At 57.5% G+C, this 26,718-nt stretch overlaps 1 protein-coding gene across 1 annotated transcript; it reads left to right on the top strand.

Annotated features, from left to right (window-relative positions):
* Window positions 1–2,044: 2,044 nt before the first annotated feature.
* Window positions 2,045–25,834, top strand: LOC121878713 (mucin-5AC-like; the record flags this gene model as incomplete). Its single annotated transcript, XM_042385062.1, has 14 exons — window positions 2,045–2,598; window positions 2,722–3,458; window positions 3,612–4,006; window positions 4,157–4,755; window positions 5,363–6,291; window positions 7,005–7,201; window positions 9,789–9,941; window positions 10,188–10,408; window positions 10,734–12,175; window positions 12,439–13,106; window positions 13,212–13,540; window positions 16,274–16,521; window positions 17,042–17,528; window positions 25,535–25,834. Coding segments are annotated over 14 exons (7,259 nt in total), but the record flags the coding sequence as incomplete, so codon positions are not given.
* Between the last annotated feature and the right edge of the window lie 884 nt (window positions 25,835–26,718).

The raw sequence follows: 26,718 nt of genomic DNA on the forward strand, positions 1-26,718 counted from the left end.
CCTCACCAGTGCCACCCTTCACCAGTACCGCCCTCACCAGTGCCACCCTTCACCAGTGCCGCCCTCCACCAGTACGCCTCCACCAGTACCACCCACTCCACCAGTGCCACCCTTCACCAGTGCCGCCCTTCACCAGTGCCACCTCCCCCAGTGCCGCCCTTCACCAGTGCCACCTCCACCAGTGCCACCCTTCACCAGTGCCACCTTCACCAGTGCCGCCCTCACCAGTGCCACCCTTCACCAGTGCCACCTTCACCAGTGCGCCCTTCACCAGTGCCACCCTCCACCAGTACCATCCTTCACCAGTACCACCCTCACCAGTGCCACCTTCACCAGTGCCACCTTCACAGTGCCACCCTCCACCAGTGCCGCCCTTCACCATTGCCACCCCTCCCAGTGCCACCCCTTCACCAGTGCCACCCTTCACAGTACCCTTCACCAGTGCCGCCCTTCACCAGGTACACCCTCCACCAGTACCATCCTTCACCAGTGCCACCCTTACCAGGCGCCCTTCACCAGTGCCACCTCCACCAGTACCACCCTCCACGGTGCCTCATTCCATTACCACCCTCCACCAGTGCCACCCTTCACCAGTGCCACCCTCCACCAGTGCCACCCTCCACCAGTGCCGCCTTCACCAGTTCACTTCCACCAGTGCCACCCTTCACCAGTGCCACCCTTCACCAGTGCCACCCTTCACAATCGCCTTCACCAGTACTCACTTCCCAGTGCCACCCTTTCACCAGTACCACCCTCCACCAGTGCCACCCTTCACTTGTGCCCCACCTACAGTGCCACCCCACGTGCCACCTTCACCAGTGCCGCCCTCACAGGCACCGCCTCCCACCAGTGCCACCCCTTCACCAGTGCCGCCCCTTCACCAGTGCCACCACCTTCACCAGTGCCACCCTTCACCAGTGCCGCCCTCCACCAGTGCCACCCTTCACCAGTGCCACCCTTCACCAGTGCCGCCCTTCACCGATTGCCGCCCTTCACCAGTGCACACCCTTCACCAGTGCACCCTTCACCAGTGCCACCTTCACCAGTGCCACCTCCACCAGTGCCACCCATCCACCAGTGCGCCCTTCACCAGTGCCACCCTCCACCGTTTACCCTCCACCCAGTGCACCCACTTCGCCTCCACCAGTGCCTTCACACCAGTTACTGCCTTCCCAGTACCACCCTTCACCAGTGCCGCCTCCACCAGTGCCACTTCACCAGTGCCGCCCTCCAGTGCCACCTTCACAGCACCACCCTTCACCAGTGACACCCTCCACCAGTGCCACCTTCACCAGTACCACCTTCCCAGTGCCGCCTGCCACCTTCCATTTCCCCCTCACCAGTGCCACCTCCACCAGTGCCACCCTTCACCAGTACCACCACCCTTCAGTGCCACCCTTCACCAGTGCCACTCCACCAGTGCCACCTACCACCAGTGCCACCCTTCACCAGTTACCCTCCACCAGTGCCACCTTCATGCCTTCACCAGTGCACCACCCACCAGTGCCACCCCTCACCAGTGCCACCCTTCACCAGTGCCACCTTCACCAGTGCCGCCCTTTCACCAGTGCCACCTTCACCAGTGCCACCTCCACCAGTGCCACCCTACCGGTGCGCCCTTCACCAGTACCACCCTTCACCAGTGCCACCCTTCACCAGTGTCTTGCCCTCACCAGTACACCACTCCACCAGTGCCACCACCAGTGCCGCCCTTCACCAGTACCACCCTTCACCAGTGCCACCCTTCACCAGTGCGCCCACTCCACAGTACCCCCCTACCAGTGCCATCCCCACCAGTGCCGCCCAGCCACTTCCAGTGCCCCCTTCACCAGTGCCACCTTCACCAGTGCCATCCACCAGTGCCACCCTTCACCAGTGCCACCTCCACCAGTGCCACCATCACCAGTTCACCCTTCACCAGTGCCACCCTCCCACCAGTGCCACCCTCACCGGTGCCTCCACCAGTGCCACCTACTCGTACCACCCTCCACCAGTGCCTTTCACCAGTGCACCCCTTCACAAGTACCCCTACACCCTTCACCAGTGCCGCCCTCCACCAGTGCCACCTTCACCAGTGCACCCTACCAGTGCCGCTTCCACCCTTCACCAGTGCACCCTTCACCATTGCCGCCCTTCACCAGTTGCCAGGTGCCTCCACCAGTACCACCTCACCAGTGCCACCCTTCACCAGTGCCGCGCTTGTGCCGCACTTCGCCAGTGCCTTCACCAGTGCCACCCTTCCGCCAGTGCGCCCGCCCCGGTGCCCTTCCTGCAGTGCCACCCTCCACCATGCCACCCCTTCACCAGTGCGCCCCTTCACCGGTGCCACCAGTGCCACCCTCCACCAGTGCCGCCCTTCACTTCAGGTACCACCCCAGCCAGTGCCCTTCACCAGTTCCCGCCTTCCAGCGTGCCTCCACCAGTGCCATCTCCATCTGTGCCGCCCTCACCAGTGCTTCACCCTTCACCAGTTGCCTTGCCACCACCCACTTCACCAGGTGCCGCCTCCACCAGTGCCCTTCACCAGTGCCTTCACCAGTGCACTCCACCAGTACTGCCCCTCCACACCAGTGCCTCCGCCCAGTACCACCCTCCGCGGTACGCCCTTCACCAGTGCCACCTTCACCAGTGCACCTCCTTCACCAGTGCCACCTTCACGTTGCCCCTCCACCAGTGCGCCTTCACCAGTTGCCTACCCTCACCAGTACCACCCCTCACCAGTGCCTCACCAGTGCCACCTCCACCAGTGCCCTTCACCAGTACCCACACCCTTCACCAGTACCGCCTCCACCAGTACCGCCTTCACCAGTACCACCTCTTCAATTCTTGCGCCCTTCACCAGTACTCCTCACCGTACCTCCTCCCATTATCAACCTTCACGGTGCCTTTACTGGTGCCGCACTCCACCAAATTGTGCCGCCCTCACTACCGCTACTACAGTGCTTGCCCTCACCGTGCCACCTTTCACCAGTGGCACCCCTTCACCAGTACCTCCATGTACCAGCCTTCACCAGTGCCTTACCGCCGGTTACCTCACCAGTACCACCCCTTCACCAGTTCCACTTCACCAGTGCCGCCTTCCACCAGTGCCTTCTTGGTGCACCATTGTGCCTCCGGTGCCTTCACCAGTACCCACCCTCCACCAGTACCTTCCCTCCGCCGGTGCCGCCTTCACCAGTACCCACTTCACGCACCCTCAGCAGTGCCACCCTCACCAGTGCCGCCTCTTCCAGTACCACCCCTTCACCCAGTGCCTCACCCCAGTGCCACTCTTCACCAGTGCCACGCTTCACCAGTGCCACCTTCACCAGTGCCGCCTCACAGTGCCACCCCTTCGCCGGTGCCCTCGCCCAGTGCCTCCACCGTGCCTCCACTCACCCTCCGCCCGTGCCCTTCACCAGTGCCTTACGTGCCACCTCCACCGTGCAGGTGCCCTTCACCAGTGCCATCCTAAACCGGTGCCACCCTTCACCAGTGCTCCCCTCCACCAGTGCCACCCATCCACCAGTGCCGCCCTCCACCAGTGCCACCCTCCACCAGTGCCGCCACTTCACCAGTAGCCTTCACCAATTACCACCTACCGGTACTTGCCATCGCGGTGCCTCCTGCAGCCTCTCCACCAGTACTTCCCTTCCGCCAGTTGCCACTTTACCAGTGCCGCCTCCACCGAACATCCTTCACCCAGTTCGCCACTCCTCCGTTACACCGCCCACTAGTTCCTCCGCCCCAGTGCTGCCCTCCACCAGTGCCACACCCAGGTTACCACCTCTGCCAGTACCATCCACTGTACTTGGCCCACCCAGTGCTTGCCTTCACCAGTGCCTTCTTAGTGCCTCGCCGTGCCCTCCACCAGTGCCACCCTTCCAGTGCCACCCTCCACCGGTTCCACCTCCACCAGTACCCTCCACTGGTGCCTCACCAGTGCCCACTCCACCAGTGCCACCCTTCACCAGTGCCACTTCCCACTCACCACAGTGCCGCCCTCCACCAGTGCCACCTCCACCAAGTACCTTCGCCAGTGCCGCCACCCAATTGCCACCCCTTCACCAGTGCCTCCACTCCTTCACCAGTGCCACCCTTCCGCCTAGCACTGTCAGTGCCGCCCTCACTGGTACCTCCACCAGTGCCGCCCTCCACCGTTCCATCCCTTCACCAGTGCCATGCCACCAGTGCCTCACCACACCACCCTTCACCAGTACCGCCCTCACTGTGCCGCTACCGGTGCCGCCCTCCACGGTGCCGCCCTCCCACCAGTTTCACCCTCCACCAGTGCGCCTTCACCAGTACCCTTCCACCAGTGCCACCCTTCACCAGGTGCCTTCACCAAATTCTCTCCGCAGGGTACCTCCTTCACCAGGTACCACCTTCACCAGTGCCGCCTCACCAGTGCCCACGCCACCGTTCCTTCCACCAGTGCGCCCTTCCATGGTGCCACCCTTCACCAGTACCATCCATTGCCGGTACCCCTCCACCAGTGCCACGCCCTTCATCAGGTGCCTCCACTGGTGCTTAACTGTGCCACCTCATAGTGCCTCCAGTTGCCAGTGCCACCCTTCACCAGTGCCGCTCTTCACCGTTCCTACCCTCACCAGTATATTGCCAGTGCCTTCACCAGTGCCGCCCTTCACCAGTGCCACCCTCACCAGTACCACCTCACCGGTGCATCTTCACCAGTACCGCCCTCCACCAGGTACTTCACCTTCACCCGCTACCGGGTGCCGCCTCACCAGTGCGACGCTACTGGGTACCTCACAGGTACCACCCTTCACCAGTACGCGCTGCTGAGTGCCACCCTTCACCAGTGCCGCCCTGCATTCCACCACTCGGTGCCCTTTACCCAGTGCCCTCCACCAGTGCCACCCTTCACAAGTGCCGCCCTTTCACCAGTGCCACGCCCACCAGTGCCGCCCTTCAGGTGCTCCTCCGCCCAGTACCACCCTTCACTGTTGCCACTTCACAGTGCCATTCACCAGTGCCACCCCTTCACCAGTGCCACCCTTCACCAGTGCCGCCCTCCACCAGTACCACCTTCCCAGTGCCCACCTTCACCAGTGCGCACTTCGTGCCGCCTTCACCAGTGCCACCCCTTCACCAGTGCCGCACTTCACCGACACCCTTCACCAGTGCCACCCTCCACCGTTGCCACTCTTTCGTACGACCGCTACCAGTGCACCTCCACCAGTGCCACCCTCACGTGCCGCCCCTTGCCAGGTACACCCTCACAGTGCCACCCTTCACCAGTGCCACCTTCACCAGTGCCACCTTCACCAGTGCGCCCTCCACCAGTGCCCTTCACCAGTGCCGCCCTCCACAGGTACCACCCCATACACCAGTGCGCCTTTACCATTGCCCACTCCACCAGTACCACCCTTACCAGTGCCACCCTTCACCAGTGCCCTTCACCAGGTACCCTTCACCAGTGCCACCCTCACCAGTGCCACCTCCACCAGTTGCCGCCTTCACCAGTGCCTCACTCAGTGCCACCCTTAAGTTCTGCACCCTTCACCAGTGCCACCTTCACCAGTGCCACCTCCCGCCAGTGCCACCCTTCGCAGTGCCGCCCTTCACGCCGGTGCCTTCACAGTGCCACGCTACCGGTGCCTCACCAGTGCCACCCTTCACCAGTGCCGCACTTCACCAGTGCCGTGCCCTTCCACAGTGCCACCTTCACCAGTGCCACCCTTCACCAGTGCCGCCTTCACCGGTGCCACCCTTCACCAGTGCACCTTCACCGTGCGCCCTTCACCAGTGCCACCTCCTGGTGCCACCTTCACCAGTGCGCCCTTCACCAGTGCCTTCACGCCCAGTTATACCCTTCACAAGTCTTGCGCCCTCACCAGTGACCACCCTTGCATGTGCCACCACCATGTGCCGCCCAGGTGCCTTCCCAGTGCCTTACCCGTGCCTTGCCGTGCGCTTTGCCTTTGCCAATTACCACCTCGCGGTGCCCACCCTTCACTGCTGTGCCAGGCCCTCCACCAGTTACCACCCCTCCACAGTGCCACCTTCACCAGTGCCGCCTTCCACCAGTGCCACCCCTCCTGGTGCCCCACTAAGCGTGCCTTACTTGTTACGCCTCCACCGTGCCACCAGTGCAGCCTCTCCGCCAGTGCCAGCCACCAGGTTACCCACCTTCACCAGTGGCCCTTTCCACAGTTACCACCTTCCACCAGTGGCACTTCACCAGTGCCGCCCTTCCACCAGTGCGCTAACCGTGACACTCACAGGTTGCCTCACCAGTGCCTTTGCGCTAGGTGCCCTTCAAGGTGCACTTGCTGGTGCCGCCCCCCGGTGCCCCTTTTAGTACCACAGCCACCTTCCGCTGCTTCGCACTCACTAGGTGCGCTCATCACCCTCCAGTGCAGCCTTCCACCAGTGCCACCTTACCAGTTACCACCCTCCACAGGTACCACCACCATTCACCACCCTTCCACAGTGCCCCTCCATCAAGTGCACTCCACAATTGCCACCTTCACAAGTGCCACCCACCAGGTGCCGCCCTCCATGGGTATTCGCCCTTCACCAGTACGCCACCGCCACCAGTGCCGCCTCTTCACCAGTGCCACCCTTCACCAGTGCCACCCTTCACCAGTGCCGCCCTCCGTAGTGCGCACCTTCACCAGTGCCACCCTTCACCAGTGCCACCCTTCCCAGTGCCACCCTTCACCAGTGCCACCCTTCACAGTGCGCCTTCACCAGGTGCCACCTTCACCAGTGCCACCCCATCACCAGTGCCGCACTTCACAGTGCCGCCCTCACCAGTACCTTCACAGTGCCACCCTTCACTTCGGTACGCCCACTCACCAGTTACCACCTTCACCAGTGCCACCTCCACCAGTGCCGCCCTCCACAGTACCACCTTCACCAATTGCCGCCCCTCACCAGTGCCCTTTCAGTGCCGCCCTCCAGTGCCGCCCTCCACCAGTGCCGCCCTCACCCAGTGCTCGCCCTCCACTGTTACCGCCTCACAGTGCCACCCTTCACCAATTTGCCGCCCTCACCAGTGCGCCTCCACCAGTGCCGCCCTCACCAGTGCCACCTTCACCAGTGCCGCCTCACTGGTGCCACTCACCAGTGCCGCCCTCCACCAGTGCCACCCCTTCAAGATTCGCGCCCTCCACCAGTGCCCTCCACCAGTGCCACCTTCACCAGAGTACCGCCTTCTCACCAGTGCCGCTGTGTGACAAGACTCACCAGAAGGGTATTACTTATACTGGTAGAATATTTATAGTAGGAGATGTAAAAGACAGGAAGTTTGGTAGCGTGTCTCGAGGTGTGAGAAACTATATTAACCAGGCTCAATTACAAGTATAGTATATAAAACACAACTACTTATTTAGCTTTATTTCAATTGCGCGGGGAATTAATGGGGAATTCATTACCTGGTGCTGATAGACTGATATGTTCGACGCCAGCACAATTAAGAATGGGCATTTCCGCTGAGTCGATCGTTGATCGAGATCACTGCACGGCCAGCACTTACTGTTATGCGTTGAATTAGGCGGCCAGATGGATTACGGCGATTTCAGCACTTTCGGGCATGGATTGAAATCAGCAGCGATAATGAATGCGAAGATTTTCTAGAAGTAGTACAAGATAGTTTTTATATCAATTCGCCTCGCCACTAAAATAATATCTCAGGTTCTCAGTAATAATGAAAATCTAATAAAGATATTTAGAGATTAAGAACGAACTGAAACAGTGATCGCAGCCATATATTTAACATAATATGGATAGCCAGGAAATTCGGCGCCAGTCCAGATTTTAGGAAGAGCTAATTCGCGGTAGCAAAGACAAAAGATGACCTAGGTCCAAAGGTGTCCCCACACCTCCAGGCACATCCGGCTTGAACCCAGTTGGTTAGCGGCTGCTTTGTGGACAGTTTGTTGAACCAATCAATAATGCCGAAAATAATTACATCCCACAAAAGAAAATTCAGATGCGATCTGGAACCAGCAAAATGATTGAATAATGAACAGATGTAGGAAAAGGTATAGAAGTTAAGAAAGGCGAAAATCACTTACTTGATTTACTATGGAACCTAACAAGACAATTAAAAAACAAGTAGGAAATAAAATTGCCAAATCAAGGTAGCAAGCGAATAAAATAACCCCCAAAAGCTTTATCAACTGCTTGCTCGAAATCAAAGGTTAGAGATACAATAAGGTCCCCTTAAAACTTGACAGGAATGGCTGATGATGAGTTAGAAATGTATGCGTTAAAATAGTCATTTTGTCCGTATTACCAAATGAAAAACTGCACCGGTTCGGGTTATAAGATTGTCATAACGACGGTATTCTGGTGGTCATCAATATTGCTAAAAATAGCGATGGCGCTTAAAAGTAGTTAACAGCTGAGCCTCGCCGTCAGCGCAGATTCAGGCGAGGTGCCATGCAGAATATTAAAAGAATGTAGAGATTGGTAATCCATTAGCGTTTTATTTAATAAGTCATTAGAGTCGGGCCTGGAGTGCCAGGAAGCGACTGCAAATGTAGTTCCGATTTTTCCGAAAAGTGATAAGTCAGCGCATCAAATTGCCTCCCCATTAGTCTCCACATCGTCATAGGCGGTGCTGAACCAGTGTTGCTGCAAAATCAAAGCCACCTTAGAGCAATTCAACTTAATTTAAATTTCTTCTCAGCACGGAGTTTCACCCAGGGCTGGCAGCCGCCACCAGGTACGCGCCAGAAGTATTTGGGCGGTAAAGATGGCGAATAAGTCATATGATATAATTTATTTAGATTCAGTGAAGCATTCGATAGAGTCCCTCATGAGATTATTGTTGATAAGGAAGGTAGAAGCATGGAATAAATTAAGATCAGTATTAAAATAGATTAGGTAACTGGTAAAACAAAAGTCAAAATGAATTTAAAAGTCCAGACTGAAATTACTGATGAAATTTCCCCCAACATTTTGTTATATTAACAATCTTGTTGACATAACTAAGCCCATTAAAATAAATTTGAATAATGCAAAGCCAGGCGTCATTCCAGACAGTAACAGACACCTTCCGAGATCTGAATACTGCCGCGTAGTCAGTAAGGCAGCAAATGAATTTTAATACCGTCAATGAATTATTACAGATGGAAGACGAATACAAACGTTAAGTATAAACTAGATTAACACAGATAGAAACTCAGTTTGTGAAAGATCTGGGTGTAATTTGTTAGCGACGACGAGCAACCGAAACAGTAATATTAGCGTTCGCGGCAAACAAACCGGATTCTTGGGTTCCATATCGTCACCGGAACTGCTGACGTTATCGCCAGAAACACCTGGCGACCAGGGCGGTACACAGCAGGATTATGCTGATTCCAGTTCACCGGGTGTCGCCATTGCATAAGTGGACGCGGGTGGCGCGGAATTGCAAAGAATGACAAAATGATCCATAATATTGAAACAGCCTCCATATGAAGACTGAAAAGCTTGAGCTTACATTCATTAGAGGCGTAGAGTTAGGGAATATGATGAGGTGTGCAAAGTGGGTAAGAAGTGAAACAAGGGTAAAATGGAAGATGTTTTGAGCTCCCGTGGCAACGAATAACTAGACAAATGAAGCGCCGTTAGATAAATTGATTCAGAGAAGGATAGGCGACACTGGTTTTGGTAGTAGAGTTGTGGATATGTGGAATAGGCTACCGAGTGCTATAGTAGGATCGGGGGTTAGGGAGCTTCAAGACTGAAAGCACATGGAGTGTTGGGATGGTGTGAAAGATCTGTATATGGCCAGTCAGCCTCCTGCAGTATCCCGCTTTCTTATGTTCTTACGTTGTTCTCGTTGCCTTTAGTGACGGATTCTTTGATGGGCGGGACAGGGCGTGGTGCTGGCCTGCCGTTATCAGACTCTGGTGAGGCTCCATCCCCTGTTGAGAGCCGGGTGGCAGTGCTGGCATTGGTGGGTCGCTTGTCCCGTCAGGTCTGGTCCAGGGTTGTTTGCCCAGGTGAGGGTATGTCGCAGGACAGTAGTGCTTTGTAATTATTGCCGCGGGTGGGTGCCAGGTGTGTTTTCTCTTACAGTTATATCGTAGGGTTACGCAAATTTAGGCAGGGTTAGGTCTTGACCTGCGGTGTGTCAGGCCTGATGTGTTAGGTACCACGCGGTCTGTCTGTACGTACTGCTTTGTGTGTGATGTAATTTTGGGCTGTAAGCTTTTGGTCTGATATTCAATCATTACACCCTCCATCAGTGCGCCCTCCATCAGTTGCCCATTCACCAGTGCCGCCCTCCATCAGTGCTGCCCTTAGCAGTGCTGCCCTCCATGAGGCCGCTTCACCAGTGCTGCCTACTCCAGCTGTTTACCCCTATCAGGTGCCCTCCACCAGTGCCACCTTCCCCAGTGCCGCCCTCCATCAGTGCGGCCTCCACCGTGCCTTCCCAGTGCCACCTCCATCAGTGCAGCCTCCACCGGTGCCACCTTTCCACCAGTGCTACCTCCATCAGTGCAGCCTCCACTAGTGCCACCTTCCCAGTGCCGCCCTCCACTTTAGTGCCACCTCCATCAGTTCCGCCTTACTTGTTGCCGTTTTTCACTTGTTGCACTTTCCCAGTGCCACCCCTCATCAGTGCCGCCCTCCACTAGTGCCACCCTCCATCAGTGCAGCCTCCACCAGTGCCACCTTCCCAGTGCTACCCTCCCATCAGTGCCGTCCACCAGTGCCACCTTCCACCAGTGCCGCCCTCAATCAGTGCCAATTTTCCACCAGTGCGCCCTCAACTGTGCCACCTCCATCAGTGCGCCGCTACCAGTGCTGCCTTCACCAGTGCCACCTTCCCCAGTGCCGCCCTCCGCTGGTGCCCTTTTCCGTCGGTGCCTTCACCAGTGCCCTTCACCAGTTTTGCAGGTTGCACCCACTCCATCAGTGCGCCCTCCACTAGGTACCACCCTCCATCAGTGACCTCACAGTGCCGCGCCCCCCCCAATGCCACCGCAAAAAGTAAGTGCGCCCTCCACCAGTGCCACCAGTGCCGCCATCCATCGAGCGCTACTACGCTACCAGTGCCGCCCTCCACCAGTAGCGCACTCCATCAATTGCGCACTAGTGCCACCTCCGCCAGTGCAGCCCTCCACCAGTGCCACCTCCCCAGTGCCCACCCTCCATCAGTACCGCCACTCCACCAGTACACCTTTACCCGAACGCCTCCATCAATTACCGCGCCCCAGTACCGCCTCCCATCAGATGCCGCCCTCCACCGCCTCCATCAATTTGGCCTCCACCAGTGCCACCTTCACAGGTGCCACCTCCATCAGTGCAGCCCCTCCACCAGAGCGCCACGCTTCCCCAGGTGCCTCATCAGTGCGACTCACCCGTGCCACCTTCACCAGTGCCCTCCATCAGTGCAGCCACTCCACTTCAGTGCCACTTCACAGTGCCGCCCTCCGCTAATTGCCACCCTCCATCAGTGCAGCCCTCCACCAGTGCCCGCCTTCCCCAGTGCCGCTTCCCCAGTGCCACTTTCCATCAGTGCAACCTTCCACCAGTGCCACTTCCCCGGTGCCGCCTCCATCGGTGCAGCCTCCACCAGTGCCACTTCCCCAGTGCACCCTCCATCAATTTGCATTTTCAGTGCTGCACTTCCCACAGTGCCGCCCTCCGTCAGGTGCCACCACTCCATCAGTGCCGCCCTACATCGGTGCCGCCTTCACCAGTTGCCGCCCTCCACTGGTGCACCCTCCATCAGTGCATCCCTCCATCGGTGCCGCCTCCACCAGTGCCACCTCCATCAGTGCGCACTCACAGTGCCACCCCGCTGCAGTGCCACCTCCATCAGTGCAGCCTCCACCAGTGCCGCTTGCCCCAGTGCCATCATCGGTGCCTCATCCAGTGCCGCCCTCTCACAAGTGCCGCCTTCACCAGTGCCACCCTCCATCGGTGCCGCCCTCACAGGTGCTGCCTCCACCAGTGCCAACCCTCCATTGTGCCCTTCTCCATCGGTGCCGCTTTTCCATCGGTGCCGCCCTCCACTAGTGCCGCCTCCACCGGTGCCCTCATCAGTTGCCACCCTCATCAGCGCCGCCCTCATCAGTGCGCCCTCCACAGTGCACGCTTCCACCAGTGCCGCCACTCCACCAGTGCCGCTCCACCAGTGCGCTCGCGTGCCGCCCTCATCCGTGCCGCCTCCACCAGTGCCGCCTCCACCAGTGCCTTGTGCCTTCACCAGTGCCGCCCTCCACCAGTGCGCACCTTCACCAGTGCCGCCCTCCACCAGTTGCCACCTTCACCGGACTTGCCCCTCACCAGTGCGCCTCCGCCCAGCCTCCACCAGTGCTGCCTCACGCAGTGCGGCCTCCACCAGTGCGCACCTTCCCGCCAGTGCCCCCTCCCATTGCCTGTGTGCCCTCCAGTGCCGCCTCCACAGTGCCTGCCCTCACCGGTGCGCCACTCACCAGTGCCCTGGCTTCACCTTTGAGTGCCTCCACCAGTGCCGCCCTCCGCCAGTTGCCACCTCCACAGTGCCGCCTCCACCGTGCCACCTTCCACCGGTGCCGCCCTCACCATTGCAGCCCTCACAGTGCCACCCTCATCAGTTCCACCCTCCATCAGTGCCTCCACCGGTGCCGGCCTCCACCAGTGCCGCGCTTCCAGTGCCGCGCTTCCACCAGTGCAGCCTCAACCAGTGTCACCTTCCGCCAGTGCGCCCTCCACCAGTGCGCCTCACCAGTGCCACACTCACCAGTGCCGCCCTCACCAGTTGCAGCCTCACAGTGTCACCCCTCCTCAGTGCCGCCTCCACCAGTGCATGCCTCAGCTGGTGCCGCCCACCAGTGCAGCCCTCCGCCAGTGCCACCTCATCGGTGGCCTCCACCAGTGCGCTTTCCGCAGGTGCCGCCCTCCATCGGTGACCTCCCTGTGCCACCTTCCATCAGGTGCCTCTTTGAAGTGCCGCTTCATCGGTGCCGCCTTCGGTTACGCCTCCACCGGCCCCTCCTCCAGTGCCGGGTTCCACCAGTGCTTCCCCACCAGTGCCGCCCTCCATCCAGTGACGCCTCCACCGGTTGCCCTCAGTGCTGCCCTCACCAGTGCCACCTTCCACCGGTGCCGCCTCCATCAGTTGCAGCCCTCCACCAGTGCCACCTTCACCAGTGCCACCTGTGCCACCCTCCATGGTGCATTTTTCACCGTTTGCCGCCACTCCACGTGGTGCCGCCCTCCGTGCCGCCCTCCACGCCCCTCCACCAGTGCCGCCCTCCACCAGTGCCGCCCTCCGTCAGGTGGCCCTCCACCAGTGCCACCTTCCACCAGTGCCACCCCTCATGGTGCGGCCTCTCCCGGTGCCGCCTCCATCAGTGCCGCCTCCACCGTTGCCCTTCAGTGGTTGCAACCTCCACCAGTGCCACTTCCACCGGTGCCACCTCCACCAGTTACACCTTCCCCAGTGCCGCCTCCTGTGCCGCTCCACTCAGCCAGTGCCACCTTCACCGGTGCCGCTCCACCAGTGCCGCCCTCCGCGGTGCCACGCTACCAGTGCCGCGCCTCCACTTCGGTGCGGCCTCCACCAGTGCCTGCCCGTGCAACCCTCCATCCAGTGCAGCCTCCACAGGTACCTTCCATCGGTGCCGCCCTCCACCAGTGCCTCCATCCGGTGCAGCCCTCCACCAGTGCCGCCCTCCATCAGTGCCACCTCCACCAGTGCCACCCTCACCAGTGCCACCTTCACCAGTTGCCGCCCTCACCAGTGCCGCCACTCCCAGTGCCACCCTCCATCGGTGAAGCCTCCACCAGTGCCACCTTCCATCGGTGCCGCTTCCACCAGTGCCACCTTCCATGCAGTGCCGCCTCCACCAGTGCCACCTTCATCAGTGCCGCCCTCCACCAGTGCAGCCCTCCACCAGTGCCGCCTTCCATCAGGTGCAGCCCTCCACCAGTGCCACCCTCCATCAGGTGCCGCCACAGTGCCACCCTGGGTACCCGCCCTCCACCAGTGCCACCCACTCACCAGTGCCGCCCTCCACCAGTGCCACCTTCACCAGTGCCCCTCACCAGTGCGCCCTCCATCAGTGCCACCCTCCACCAGTGCCACCTTCCATCGTGTGCCCTCCACCAGTGCCACCTCTCAATTACTGCCCTACCAGTGCCACCCTCCATAGTGCAGCCCTCCACCAGTGCCGCCCTCCATCAGTGCCACCCTCCACCAGTGCCACCCTCACCAGGTGCCACCTTCCACCAGTGCCCATCACCAGTGCGCCACTCCACCAGTGCCACCTTCCACCAGTGCACCCTCCATCAGTGCATCCCTCCGCCGTGCCACCTTCCATCAGTGCCGCCCCTCCACCAGTGCCACCCTCCGTCAGTGCCGCCCTCATCATTGCGACACTCCACCGTGCGCCCTCATCCTGCCACCTCCACCAGTGCCACCTCCACCAGTGCCCTTCCACCAGTGCCGCCCTCCCACCAGTGCGCCCTCCACCAGTCACCACCTTCCCAGTGCCACCCTCAGTGCAGCCCTCCACCAGTGCCACCTTCCATCATTGCCGCCCTCCACCAGTGCCACCCTCCATCAGTGCCGCCCTCACCAGTGCCATTCACTAGTGCCACCCCTCACCAGTGCCTCCACCAGTGCCGCCCTCCACCAGTGCCACCTTCCACCAGTGCCCGCCCTCCATCAGTGCCGCCCTCCATCAGTGCCACCCTCCCACCAGTGCCACCTTCCATCAGTGCAGCCCCTCCCACCAGTGCCACCCTCCATCAGTGCCGCCCTCCACCAGTGCCACCACCAGTGCCCCCTCCCCCAGTGCCACCTCCACCAGTGCCACCACCAGTGCCACCTCTGTGCGTGCAGCCCTCCACAGTGCCACCTCCATCAGTGCCACCCTCCATCAATTGCCACCCTCCACCAGTGCCACCCTCCACCAGTGCCACCTTCCACCAGTGCACCTCCATCAGTGCAGCCTCCATCAGTGCCACCTACCAGTGCCACCCTCCATCAGTGCCACCTTCCATCAGTGCCACCCTCCATCAGTGCCACCCCTCATCAGTGCCACCTCCACCAGTGCCAACCTCCACCAGTGCCACCCCACCAGTGCCACCCTCCATCAGTGCCACCCCTCACCAGTGCCACCCTCCCCAGTGCCACCTTCCACCAGTGCCACCCTCCATCAGTGCAGCCCTCCACCAGTGCACCTTCCACCATTTGCCACTCTCCATCAGTGCCACCCTCCATCAGTGCCACCTCCACCAGTGCCACCTTCCACCAGTGCCACCCTCCATCAGTGCAGCCCTCCACCAGTGCCACCCCCATTAGTACCACCCTCCATCATTGCCACCTCCACCATGCCCTCCATCAGTGCCACCTCCACCAGTGCCACCCCTCCATCAGTGCCCTCCACCAGTGCACCCTCCATCAGTGCAGCCCTCCATCAGTGCCACCCTCCATCAGTGCCACCCTCCACCAGTGCCACCCTCCATCAGTGCCACCCTCCATCAGTGCCACCCTTCAACAGTGCCGCCCTCCACCAGTGCCGCCCTCCAGCTGTGCCGCCCTCCACCTGTGCCACCTTCCACCAGTGCCGCCCCTCTAGCAATGCCACCCTCCACCTGTGCCACCTTCCACTAGTGCCCCTCCACCAGTGCCACCTTCAACAGTGCTCTCCCATCAGTGCACCACCCTCCAGCTGTGCCGCCCACTCCTGTGCCACCTTCCACTAGTGCCGCCCTCCACCAGTGCCACCCTCCACCAGTGCGCCCTCCACCAGTGCCACCCTTCAACAGTACCGCCTCCATCAGTGCCACCCTCCAGCTGTGCCGCCCTCCACCTGTGCCACCTTCCAGTGCCGCCTCCCAGCAATGCCACCTCCACCTGTGCACCTTCCACTAGTGCTGCCTCCACCAGTTCCACCCTTCAGCAGGTGCCCTTCATCAGTGCCCTCCAGCTGTGCCTCACCGCCTTACCTTCCACTAGTGCCGCCCTCCACGTGCACCTCCACCAGTGCTCGCCTCCATCAGTGCTGCCTCCACCAGTGCCACCCTCCAGCTGTGCTCCTCCACCTGTGCCACCTTCCTAGTGCGCCCTCCACCAGTACCCTCCAACAGTGCTGCCCTCCACCTGTGCCACCTTCCACTAGTGCTGCCTCCACTAGTGCCGCCCTCCACCAGTGCCACCCTCCAACAGTGCGCCCTCCACCTGTGCCACCTTCCCTAGTGCCGCCTCCACCAGTGCCACCCTCCAACAGTGCCCCTCCACCCACCTTCCACTAGTGCCGCCGTCACTAGTGCCCTCCACCAGTGCCACCCTCCACCAGTGCCTCCACCTGTGCCACCCGTGCACTTCCACCAGTGCCACCCATGGCATGCCCTCCACCTGTGCCACCTTCCACTAGTGCCGCCTCCACTAGTGCCGCCCTCCACCAGTTCCACCCTCAACAGTGCCGCCCTTCACCAAAGCAGCAGCAGGGGCAGCGGGCGCCACAGCGCGTGCTCAACAAGGTTGTTGTCGGTGTACAGAGGCGAGACAAGGTTGTATTCAAGAGTTGTGGAAGCTGACTCAGGTTGTGATACACGACAGGTTGTAGGTGTTGTTCAAGTGTGAGTTTGTGCCTCTCCCTAGGTGTAGGGTGTGTTAGTTAGTGGTGGTGTTGTCTGTATTGACGGCGGCTCTGCAGCCTCCCCCGCCCACCATCTCTACACTGCTGCTCCACCACCACCCCTCCTCCTTCCAGCAAGGTAAGACAAGAACTGGCTTCACCCCTCACCCCTCACCCGTCCTGGTGAGGCATCATGGCCGTGCTCAGGGATGCTGTTGAGATCCCTCACCTCCGCCATCACGCCTCACGCCTACACAAAAAACTAAATTTTCAAGATGATGGGGTTTATAGTGAGGCCTGATGGGAGACGTTATGGGCGTGAGGGCGAGCGGGCGTGTGTGTGAGAGACATTGGGCGGCGGGTATAACTCAGAGGCGTGGCGTGGAGTTGGTCCAGTACACGCTATTGATCGCGTCGTGTCTGCCGGTTGCCGCCGCACTCAACCCTCCTCCTCCTCCTCCTCCTCCTCCGCGACCAAGCCCCACATGGTTCCTACCGTGCCGGCTCGTGGCACTGTACAGGGGTAGCCTTCGTGGCACTGTTTCAGATCGTGGTGCACAGTACCAGTGGCGTCCTCGTGGCACTGTGCTGGTAACGTCCTCGTGGTCTTTGCCGGCGTCTCGTGGCACTGTATGCGTCCTCGTGGCTGTGCTGGTATCGGTGGCACTGGCTGGTATCGTCGTGGCACTGTGGTATCGTCCTGGTTGGCTGTGCGTGGCACTGTGGATCTCGTGGTACTTTGCTGCGTATCGTCCTCGTGGCACTGTGCTGGTAACGTCCTCGTGGCGCTACCGCCGTCGAGATCCTCGTGGTGCTGTTACCTGTAGCGTCCTCGTTGGCACTGTAGCAGTCCTCGTGGCACTGTGCGTAACGTCTCGAACAGCTGATCCTCGTTGGCACTGTACTGTCCCTCGGCACTGTGCTAATGTAACGTCCTCGTGGCCGCTGGTAATTCCTCGTGGTACTGTGCCTAGCGTCCTCGTGGCACTGTACACATCCTCGGCACTGGTAAAGTCCTCGTGGCACGTACGGTCCTCGTGGCATCTGTGCAATGCGTCTCGTGGCACTGTGCTGGTAGCGTCCTCGTGGCACTGTACTGTAATGTCCTCGTGGCACTGTACTGGTGAATCCTCGTGGCACTGCTGGTAACGTCCTCGACTGTACTGGTAACGTCCTCGTGGCACCATGCGCATTAATTCCTCGTGGCACGCGTGCTGGTAATCCTCGTGGTGTGCTGTCGTCCTCGTGGCACTGTACTGGTAAGGTCCTCGTGGTACTGTACCTGTAACGTCCTCGTGGCACTGTGCTGGTGGCGTCCTCGTGGCACTGTACTGGTAAGGTCCTCGTGGCACTGTACTGTAACGTCCTTGGCACTGTGCTGGTAACGTCCTCGTGGCACTGTGCTGTGAAGGTCCTCGTGGCACTGTGCTGTAGCGTCCTCGTGGCGTGTACTGGTAACGTCCTCGTGGCGCTGTGCTGTGCGTCCTCGTGGCACTATGCTGGTAACGCTCGTGGCACTGCTGGTAACGTCCTCGTGGCACTGTACTGGCGTCCTCGTGGCACTGTACTGGTAATGTCTCGTGGCACTGTGCTATGTCGTCCTCGTGGCACTGTACTGGTAAGGTCCTCGTGGCACTGTGCTAGTAACGTCCTCGTGGCACTGTACTGGTAAGGTACTCGTGGTACTGTGCCAGCGTCCTCGGTACTGGTAACGTCCTCGTGGCACTGTGCTGGTACGTCCTCGTGGCACTGTACTGCTGGTAACGTCCTCGTGGCACTGTGCTGGTAACGTCCTCGTGACACTGTACTGGTAACGTCCTCGTGACACTGTGCTGTAACGTCCTCGTGACACTGTACTGGTAACGTCCTCGTGACGCACTGTGCTAAGTAACGTCCTCGTGACACTGTACTGGTAACGTCCTCGTGGCACTGTGCTGGTAACGTCCTCGTGGCACTGTACTGGTAACGTCCTCGTGGCTGCTGTACTGTCTTCGTCCTCGTGGCACTGTGCTGTAACGTCCTCGTGGCACCGTGCTGGTAACGCTCGTGGCACTGTGCTGGTAACGTCCTCGTGGCACTGTGCTGGTAACGTCCTCGTGTGGCACTGTACTGGTAACGTCCTCGTGGCACTGTACTGGTAACGTCCTCGTGGCACTGTGCTGGAACGTCCTCGTGGCACTGCTGCTAGCGTCCTCGTGGCACTGTGCTGGTAACGTCCTCGTTACTGTACGCTGTCAACGTCCTCGTGGCACTGCTGGTAACGTCCTCGTGGCACTGTACTGGTAACGTCCTCGTGGCACTGTGCTAATGCTTTGACGTCCTCGTGGCACTGTACTGGTAACGTCCTCGTGGCACTGTACTGGTAACGTCCTCGTGGCACTGTACTTATCGTCCTCGTGGCACTGTGCTAGTAACGTCCTCGTGGCACTGTGCTGTAATCGTCCTCGTGGCACTGTACTGGTAACGTCCTCGTGGCACTGTGCTGGTAACGTCCTCGGCGGCTTTCTGCGTAACGTCCTCGTGGCACTGTACTGGTAACGTCCTCGTGGCACTGTGCTGGTAACGTCCTCGGGCAGCATACTGTTGCACGTCCTCGTGGCACTGTACTGGTAACGTCCTCGTGGCACTGTACTGGTATCCTCGTGGCACTGGGCTGTACTCGGCAGTGTACTGGTAACGTCCTCGTGGCACTGTGCTTAACGTCCTCGTGGCACTGTACTTAATCCTCGTGGCACTGTACTGGTAACGTCCTCGTGGCACTGTACTGGTGACGTCCTCGTGGCACTGTGCTGGTAACGTCCTCGTGGCACTGTGCTGGTAACGTCCTGTGGCATGCTAGTAACGTCCTCGTGGCACTGTACTGGTAACGTCCTCGTGGAACTGTGCTAGTAACGTCCTCGTGGCACTGTACTGGTAACGTCCTCGTGGCACTGTGCTGGTAATGTCCTCGTGGCACTGTGCTGTAACGTCCTCGTGGCACTGTACTGGTAACGTCCTCGTGGCACTGTGCTGGCAGCGTCCTCGTGGCACTACTGGTAACGTCCTCGTGGCACTGTACTGGTAACGTCCTCGTGGCACTACTGGTAACGTCCTCATGGCTGCTGGTAACGTCCTCGTGGCACTGTGCTGGTAACGTCCTCGTGGCACTGTACGTGGCATCCTCGTGGCACTGTACTGTAACGTCCTCGTGGCACTGTACTGGTAACGTCCTCGTGGCACTGTGCTGGTAAGCGTCCTCGTGGCACTGTGCTGTAACGTCCTCGTGGCACTGTGCTAGTAACGTCCTCGTGGCACTGTACTGGTAACGTCCTCGTGGCACTGGACTGGTAACGTCCTCGTGGCACTGTACTGGTAACGTCCTCGTGGCACTGTGTAGTAACGTCCTCGTGGCACTGTACTGGTAACGTCCTCGTGGCACTGTACTGGTAACGTCCTCGTGGCACTGTGCTGGTAACGTCCTCGTGGCACTGTGCTGGTAACGTCCTCGTGGCACTGTGCTAGTAACGTCCTCGTGGCACTGTGGTAACGTCCTCGTGGCACTGTGCTGGTAACGTCCTCGTGGCTGTGCTGGTAGGTCCTCGTGGCACTGTGCTGGTAACGTCCTCGTGGCACTGTACTGGTAACGTCCTCGTGGCACTGTGCTGGTAAGGTCCTCGTGGCACTGTGCTAGTAACGTCCTCGTGGCACTGTGCTGGTAACGTCCTCGTGGCACTGTACTGGTAACGTCCTCGGCACTGTCTGGTAACGTCCTCGTGACACTGTACTGGGGACACATCATGGCATCATACTCACAACAATAACATGTCTTTCTGCTTCTTGTTTGGGACTGTACTCTGCTGGGGACTGTACTCTGCTGGGGACTGTACTCTGCTGGGGACTGTACTCTGCTGGGGACTGTACTCTGCTGGGGACTGTACTCTGCTCGGGCCGCTTGGGGACTGTACTCTGCTGGGGACTGTACTCTGCTGGGGCTGTACTCTGCTGGGGACTGTACTCTGCTGGGGCCGTGCTCTGCTGGGGTCCTCACTGGGACTGCTGGGGGCGTACTCTGCTGGGGCCGTACTCTGCTGGGAATATACTCTGCTGGGCTGCTGGTGAATGTACTCTGCTGGCGACGATGCTGGGACGTACTCTTGCTATGATCCCGGGTGACCTCCTGGCTAGCACGCCCTGAGCAAGGGTCCGTACTCTTGACAGCTAGGACGCGATGCTGGGGTTTTGTGCTAGGATGCTGGCAGTTAACACATGCTAGGTTAGGTTGGTTCGGTATTATTATTATTAATAGGGGAACCCATCGTAATCAGTAGAAAAAGCCAAGTAAAGGAATAGGAAACGATAAGAGAAGAATGGGAGGGAGAGATAAAGAGGGAATGAAGGGCATAAGAAAATAAGAGGTTGGAGAAGGAGGATAAAAGAGACAGAGGAAGGTGTGAAGAATAGAAAGATTTAATAAGAGGGAATAAAATAATGATGAGAAATGAGAGAATTGAAAATAAATAATAATAATAACAGGTGCATCCAGGTAAGTTATTCCATCACACACACACACACACACACACACACACACAGAACACACACACACACACACACACACACACACACACACACACACACACACAACACACACACACACACACACACACACACACACACACACACACACACACACACACACACAGTAACTATTTAAAACTATATATTTTTTCATCACCAAAATACAAAAAATATTTACACTTTTTCGACACAAACTTTGGCTCGTCAAATTTAAATCCAAAAAATCAAGTTCTTAAAGAAGTGACTTTAGGAATTTGTAAAAGTTGAAGGTCAGGTCAGGTCAGGTTATGGGTTATAGGTCAGTTCAGGTTATGAGGGTCAGGTCAGGTTATAGGTCAGGTCAGGTCAGGTCAGGTTATAGGTCAGGTTAGTTCCAGGTTAGGTTAGGTTAGATCTGTACACAAAGTATTTAAGGTGGGTGATTTTTTTTTCGAGAATATATTATAGTGATTGCGTGATTGATATTGTAAGACACATTCATTTATTTATTGGGGTATTTGTGTTATTATATTGTTAGTGGTAACGTGAGTCTCTCTCTCTCTCTCCTCCTCTCTCAATCTTCCTCCCTTTGATTCCCTCATCAATATCTCCCTTTCTCTTTCATCTCTGGTTTATCTGTCTCTCCTATTCCCTCAGTTATCACCCTCTTTCCTTTCCTCTTCCTTTATTTTCATTTATTTGTTTCTTTGTTTCGTTAGTCGTCTGTTCTTTGTTTTCCTCTCTCTCTCTCTCTCTCTCTCTCTCTCTCTCTCTCTCTCTCTCTCTCTCTCTCTCTCTCTCTCTCGTGTGTTTGTTTTCTTTTGTTTCTTGTTCTTGTTTTGTTATTCTTTTTATTTGTTTGTTTTTGTCTCTTGGTTTTTATTAGTTTTTTCTTGTCTTCGTTTCTTCTTCCTCTTCCTCTTTTTTCTTCCTTCTCCTCCTCCTCCTCCTCCTTTTGCTCCCCCTCCTTCTCCTCTTCCTCCTCCTCTTCTTCCTCCTCCTCTTCTTCCTCCCTTCTTACTCTTCCTCCTGCTCCTCTTCTTCCTACTCTTCCTCCTCTCCGTCCTCCTCCTCTTCCCCCTCTTCTTCCTCCTCCTCTTCCTCCTCCTCTTCCTCCTTCTTCTTACTCTTCCCTCCTGTCTCTTCTTCTATTCTTCCTCCTCCTCTCCGTCCTCCTCTTCCTCCTCCTCCTCCTCCTAATCCTCCCTTCTAGTAATTATTATTTTCTCTTCCAGGTAAATCCTTTTACTCGCTGGTCTGGACAGTGGACCACTACCCTTAAGTGCACTTTTGTAAGTATATGACCCTTACTACACTACCCTTAAGTGCACTTTTGTAAGTTATGACCATACTTTACACTACCCTTAAGTGCACTTTTGTAAGTATATGACCCTAAGTACACTTTTGTAAGTATATGACCCATACTTCCACTACCCTTAAGTACACTTTTGTAGAGTATATGACCCTACTTTACACTACCCTTAAGTGCACTTTTGTAAGTATATGACCATACTTTACACTACCCATAAGTACACTTTTGTAAGTATATTTGACCCTAAGTACACTTTTGTAAGTATATGATTACTACACTACCCTAAGTACACTTTGTAAGTATATGACCCCTTTACACTACCCTTAAGTTCACTTGTAAGTATATGACCATACTTTACACTTCCATTAGTACACTTTTGTAAGTATATGACCCTTACTTTAAACCTTTGTAAGTACAGTATTTGTGTTTTTAAGTTAATACCCTTTACTTTATACCTCTGTAGGTGAACTTTTATCTAGTAATTAATGATAAGTTTATTCCTCCTCGGTATTTGTAAGTAAACTTTCCTTACTTATAACTTTTGTAAGTAATTTTATAACTGGGGCCATATTTACGTATAAGTAATTACATGTCAGGTTTAAGTAACCCATTTGTAAGTAAATTTAATACACCTCTTAAGTGATGTCTTTATAAAGTGTATTTGGTATAAGTAGACTGACGCCATAGTTTTGACGCACCCTCTACCGCTACTACTGGCTCGAGGAAGTCGTAGTCAGGGCTGCAAACCGAACGATCCCTCTGGTATAGTGATGTTAAGTATAGTGATGGTAAATATAGTGTTGTGAAGTTACTAAAAAAACCTGTATCATGCATATATTCTCTCAAATATTACATCATGAACTGTTATTCGTACAATCAACGAAGCTTCGAGTTACCACATTGTACCACTGAACGAGGGGTGGGTGAGGCGTTCGGTATTAAGCCGAGGCTACGACTTCCATCGAGTCAGCAGTAGGGGTAGAGGGTGCACTATGGCGCGTGACTGTACATGGTATAAGTAGTCGGTTGTGTTTGTAAGTATTAAGTAACACGATGGTTTGCTAGAATCCACTTGTATGCGGGTATGATGGACGCTAATTGGCTCCAGGTGTAGTGCTCCAGGTGTAGTCTCCAGGTGTAGGGCTCCAGGTGCTGTGTTCCAGGTGTAGGGCCCCAGGTGTAGTGCTCCAGGTGTAGGGCTCCAGGTGTGGTGTTCCAGGTGGGGCTCAGGTGTAGTGCTCCAGGTGTAGTGCTCCAGGTGTAGGGCTCAGGTGTAGTGCTCCCATGTGTAGTGCTCAGGTGTAGTGCTCAGGTGTGCTCAGGTGTGGGGCTCCAATGTGTAGTGCTCAGGTGTAGTGCTCCAGGTGTAGGGCTCCAGGTTTGAGTGCTTCAGGTGTAGTGCTCAGGTGTGGGGCTACAGGTGTAGTGCTCAGGTGTGGTGCTCCCAGGTGTACGGCTCAGGTGTGGGGCTCCAGGTGTAGTGCTCCAGGTGTACAGCTCCAGGGTGTAGTGCTCAGGTGTAGTGCTCCAGATGTAGGGCTCTGGGTGTAGTGCTCCAGGTGTAGTGCTCCAGGTGTGGGGCCAGGTGTGCCTCAGGTGTGGGGCTCCAGGTGTGGTGCTCCAGGTGTGGGGCTCCAATGTGTGGTGCTCCCAGGTGTAGGGCTCCAGGTGTAGTGCTCAGGTGTAGGGCTCCAGGTGTGGGGCTCCAATGTGTGTAGTGCTCAGGTGTAGTGCTCAGGTGTAGTGCTCCAGGTGTAGGGCTCCAATGTGTAGTGCTCAGGTGTGGGGCTCCAGGTGTAGTGCTCAGGTGTGGGGCTCCAATGTGTAGTGCTCAGGTGTAGGGCTCCAGGTGTAGTGCTCCCATGTGTAGTGCTCCAGATGTAGTGCTCCAGGTGTGCTCAGGTGTAGGGCTCCAGGTGTGGTGCTCCAGGTGTGGTGTCATGTGTGCTCCAGGTGTAGTGCTCCAGAGTGTGCAGCTAGGTGTAGTGCTCAGGTGTAGTGCTCAGGTGTGCAGCCAGGTGTAGTGCTCCAGATGTAGGGCTCAGATGTGGGGCTCAGGTGTAGTGCTCAGGTGGAATGCTCCAGGTGGAATTGCTCAGGTGTAGGGCTCCAGGTGTAGGGCTCCAGGTGTGGTGCTCCCATGTGTGGTGCTCCAGGTGTGGGGCTCCAGGTGTGGTACTCCAGGTGTAGGGCTCAGGTGTGGTGCTCGGGTGGTGCTCCGGGTGTACTGCTCCAGGTGTAGTGCTCAGGTGTGGTGCTCCAGGTGTAGTGCTCCAGGTGTACTGCTCAGGTGTAGTGCTCAGGTGTAGTGCTCAGGTGTAGTGCTCCAGGTGTAGTGCTCAGGTGTAGTGCTCCTGGTGTAGTGCTCCAGGTGTAGTGCTCCAGGTGTAGTGCTCCAGGTGTAGTGCTCAGGTGTAGTACTCAGGTGTAGGGCTCAGGTGTAGTGCTCAGGTGTGGTGCTCAGTGAGTGCTCTGGTGTAGTGCCAGGTGTAGTGCTCCAGGTGTAGTTTTCTCGTAATGATAAACCTCCATCTCCATAAATTAAAGAGTGGAGGCTGCCTCACCTCTGGCCTGGGAGGAGGAGGAGGAAGAGAGGGTGGGTGGAGGAGAGGAAGAAAAGGGTGGTGGAGGAGGAGGAGAAGGAAGATGAGAGGGTGGAGGAGGAGGAGAGGAGGTGGGTGGAGGAGAGGAAGAAAAGGGTGGTGGAGGAGGAGGAGGAGAAGAGGAAGATGAGAGGGTGGAGGAGGAGGAGAGGAAGAGGGGTGGGTGGAGGAGAGGAAGAAAAGAGGGTGGTGGAGGAGGAGGAGAAGAGAAGATGAGAGGTGGGAGGAGGAGATGAGGAAGATGAGAGGGTGGAGGAGGAGGAGAGGAAGAGATGGGTGGAGGAGGGAAAGAGGGGTGGGGAGGGGAGGGGGAGGAAGATGAGAGGGTGGAGGAGGAGGAGAGGAAGAGGTGGGTGGAGGAGAGGAAGAAAAGAGGGGTGGTGGAGGAGGAGGGAGGAGAAGAGGAAGATGAGAGGGTGGAGGAGGAGGAGAGGAGGAAGAATAAGGAAAGGGGGAAGGAAGAACCTTTGTGGTGCTGATTACAATAATAATTATCAAGAACATTAATTCTACCTCAACGACCTCCAACTACGTCTAGTGACCTCAACACTCCTCCAAGGCCTCAGGAACCCTTCCAAAGGCCTCCGAGCCTCAAAGGCCTCAGACCCCTCCAAATGCCTCCAGACCCCTCCAAAGGCCTCCAGACCCTCAAGACCTCCACCCCTCCAAAGACCTCCAGACCCCTCCAAAGACCTCCAGACCCCTCCAAAGACTCCAGACCCCTCCAGCCTCCAGCCCCTCCAAAGACCTCCAGACCCTCCAAAGGCCTCCAGACCCCTCCAAAGACCTCCAGACCCTCAAGGCCTCCAGACCCCTCCAGGCATCCAGAACCCTCCAAGGCCTCCAGACCCTCAATTATCCAGTAACCTCTACACACCTCCAGTAACCTTCAAACTCCTCCCTACGACTCCAACGACCCTGCCTCCCAACACTCCTTCTCCACCCTCCTTCCTCCTCCTCACTCTTCCTCTTCCCTCCTCCCCCTCACTCTTCCTCTCCCCTCTCCCCCTCTTCCTCACTCTTCCTCTTCCCCTCCTCCCTCTCTCCCTCCTCCTCTTCCCTCCTCCTCCCCTCCCCTCCCTCTTCCCCTCTCCTTCTCCTCACTCTTCCTCTTCCCTCTCCTCTTCCTCCCCTCCTCCTCCCCCTCCTCCCCTCTCCTCCTCCCTCCTCCCTCCTCACTCTTCCCTTCCCTCTCCTCATTCTCTTCCCTCCTCTTCCCTCTTCCTCTCCCTCTCCTCCTCCTCACCTTCCTCCCCCTCCTCCTCCCTCCTCCTCCTCCCTCTCCTCTTCCTCCTCCTCCCCTCTTCCCTCCTCCCTCTCCTCCTCGTCCTTCCCCTCTTCCCTCCCTCCTCCCTCCTCCTCCATCTCTTTCTCCTCCCTCACCTCTCCTTCCTCCTCCTTCCCTCCTCCTCCTCCCTCCTCCTCCCTCTCTCTCCCCTCTTCCTCCCTCCTCACCCTCTTCCTCCTCCCCCTCCCTCCTCCTTCCCTCTTCCTCCCTCCCCCTCTCCTCCTTCTCCCTCCTCCTCCTTCCCTCTCTTCCTCCTCCTCCTCCCTCTTCCTCTCTTCCCCTCTCCTCCTTCCCTCTCTTCCCTCCCTCCTCCCTCTTCCTCTTCCCCTCCTCCTCCTCCCCCTCCTCTCCTCCCTCCCTCTCCTCCTCCTCCTTCCCTCTCCTCCTCCTCCCCCCTCCTCTTCCCTCTCCTCCTCCCCTCTCTTCCTCCCTCTCCTCCTCCCTCCTCTCCTCTCCCTCTCC

The sequence above is a fragment of the Homarus americanus genome, unplaced genomic scaffold, assembly GCF_018991925.1.
Source record: "Homarus americanus isolate GMGI-L3 unplaced genomic scaffold, GMGI_Hamer_2.0 scaffold53344, whole genome shotgun sequence".
Taxonomy (NCBI): Eukaryota; Metazoa; Arthropoda; class Malacostraca; order Decapoda; family Nephropidae; genus Homarus; species Homarus americanus.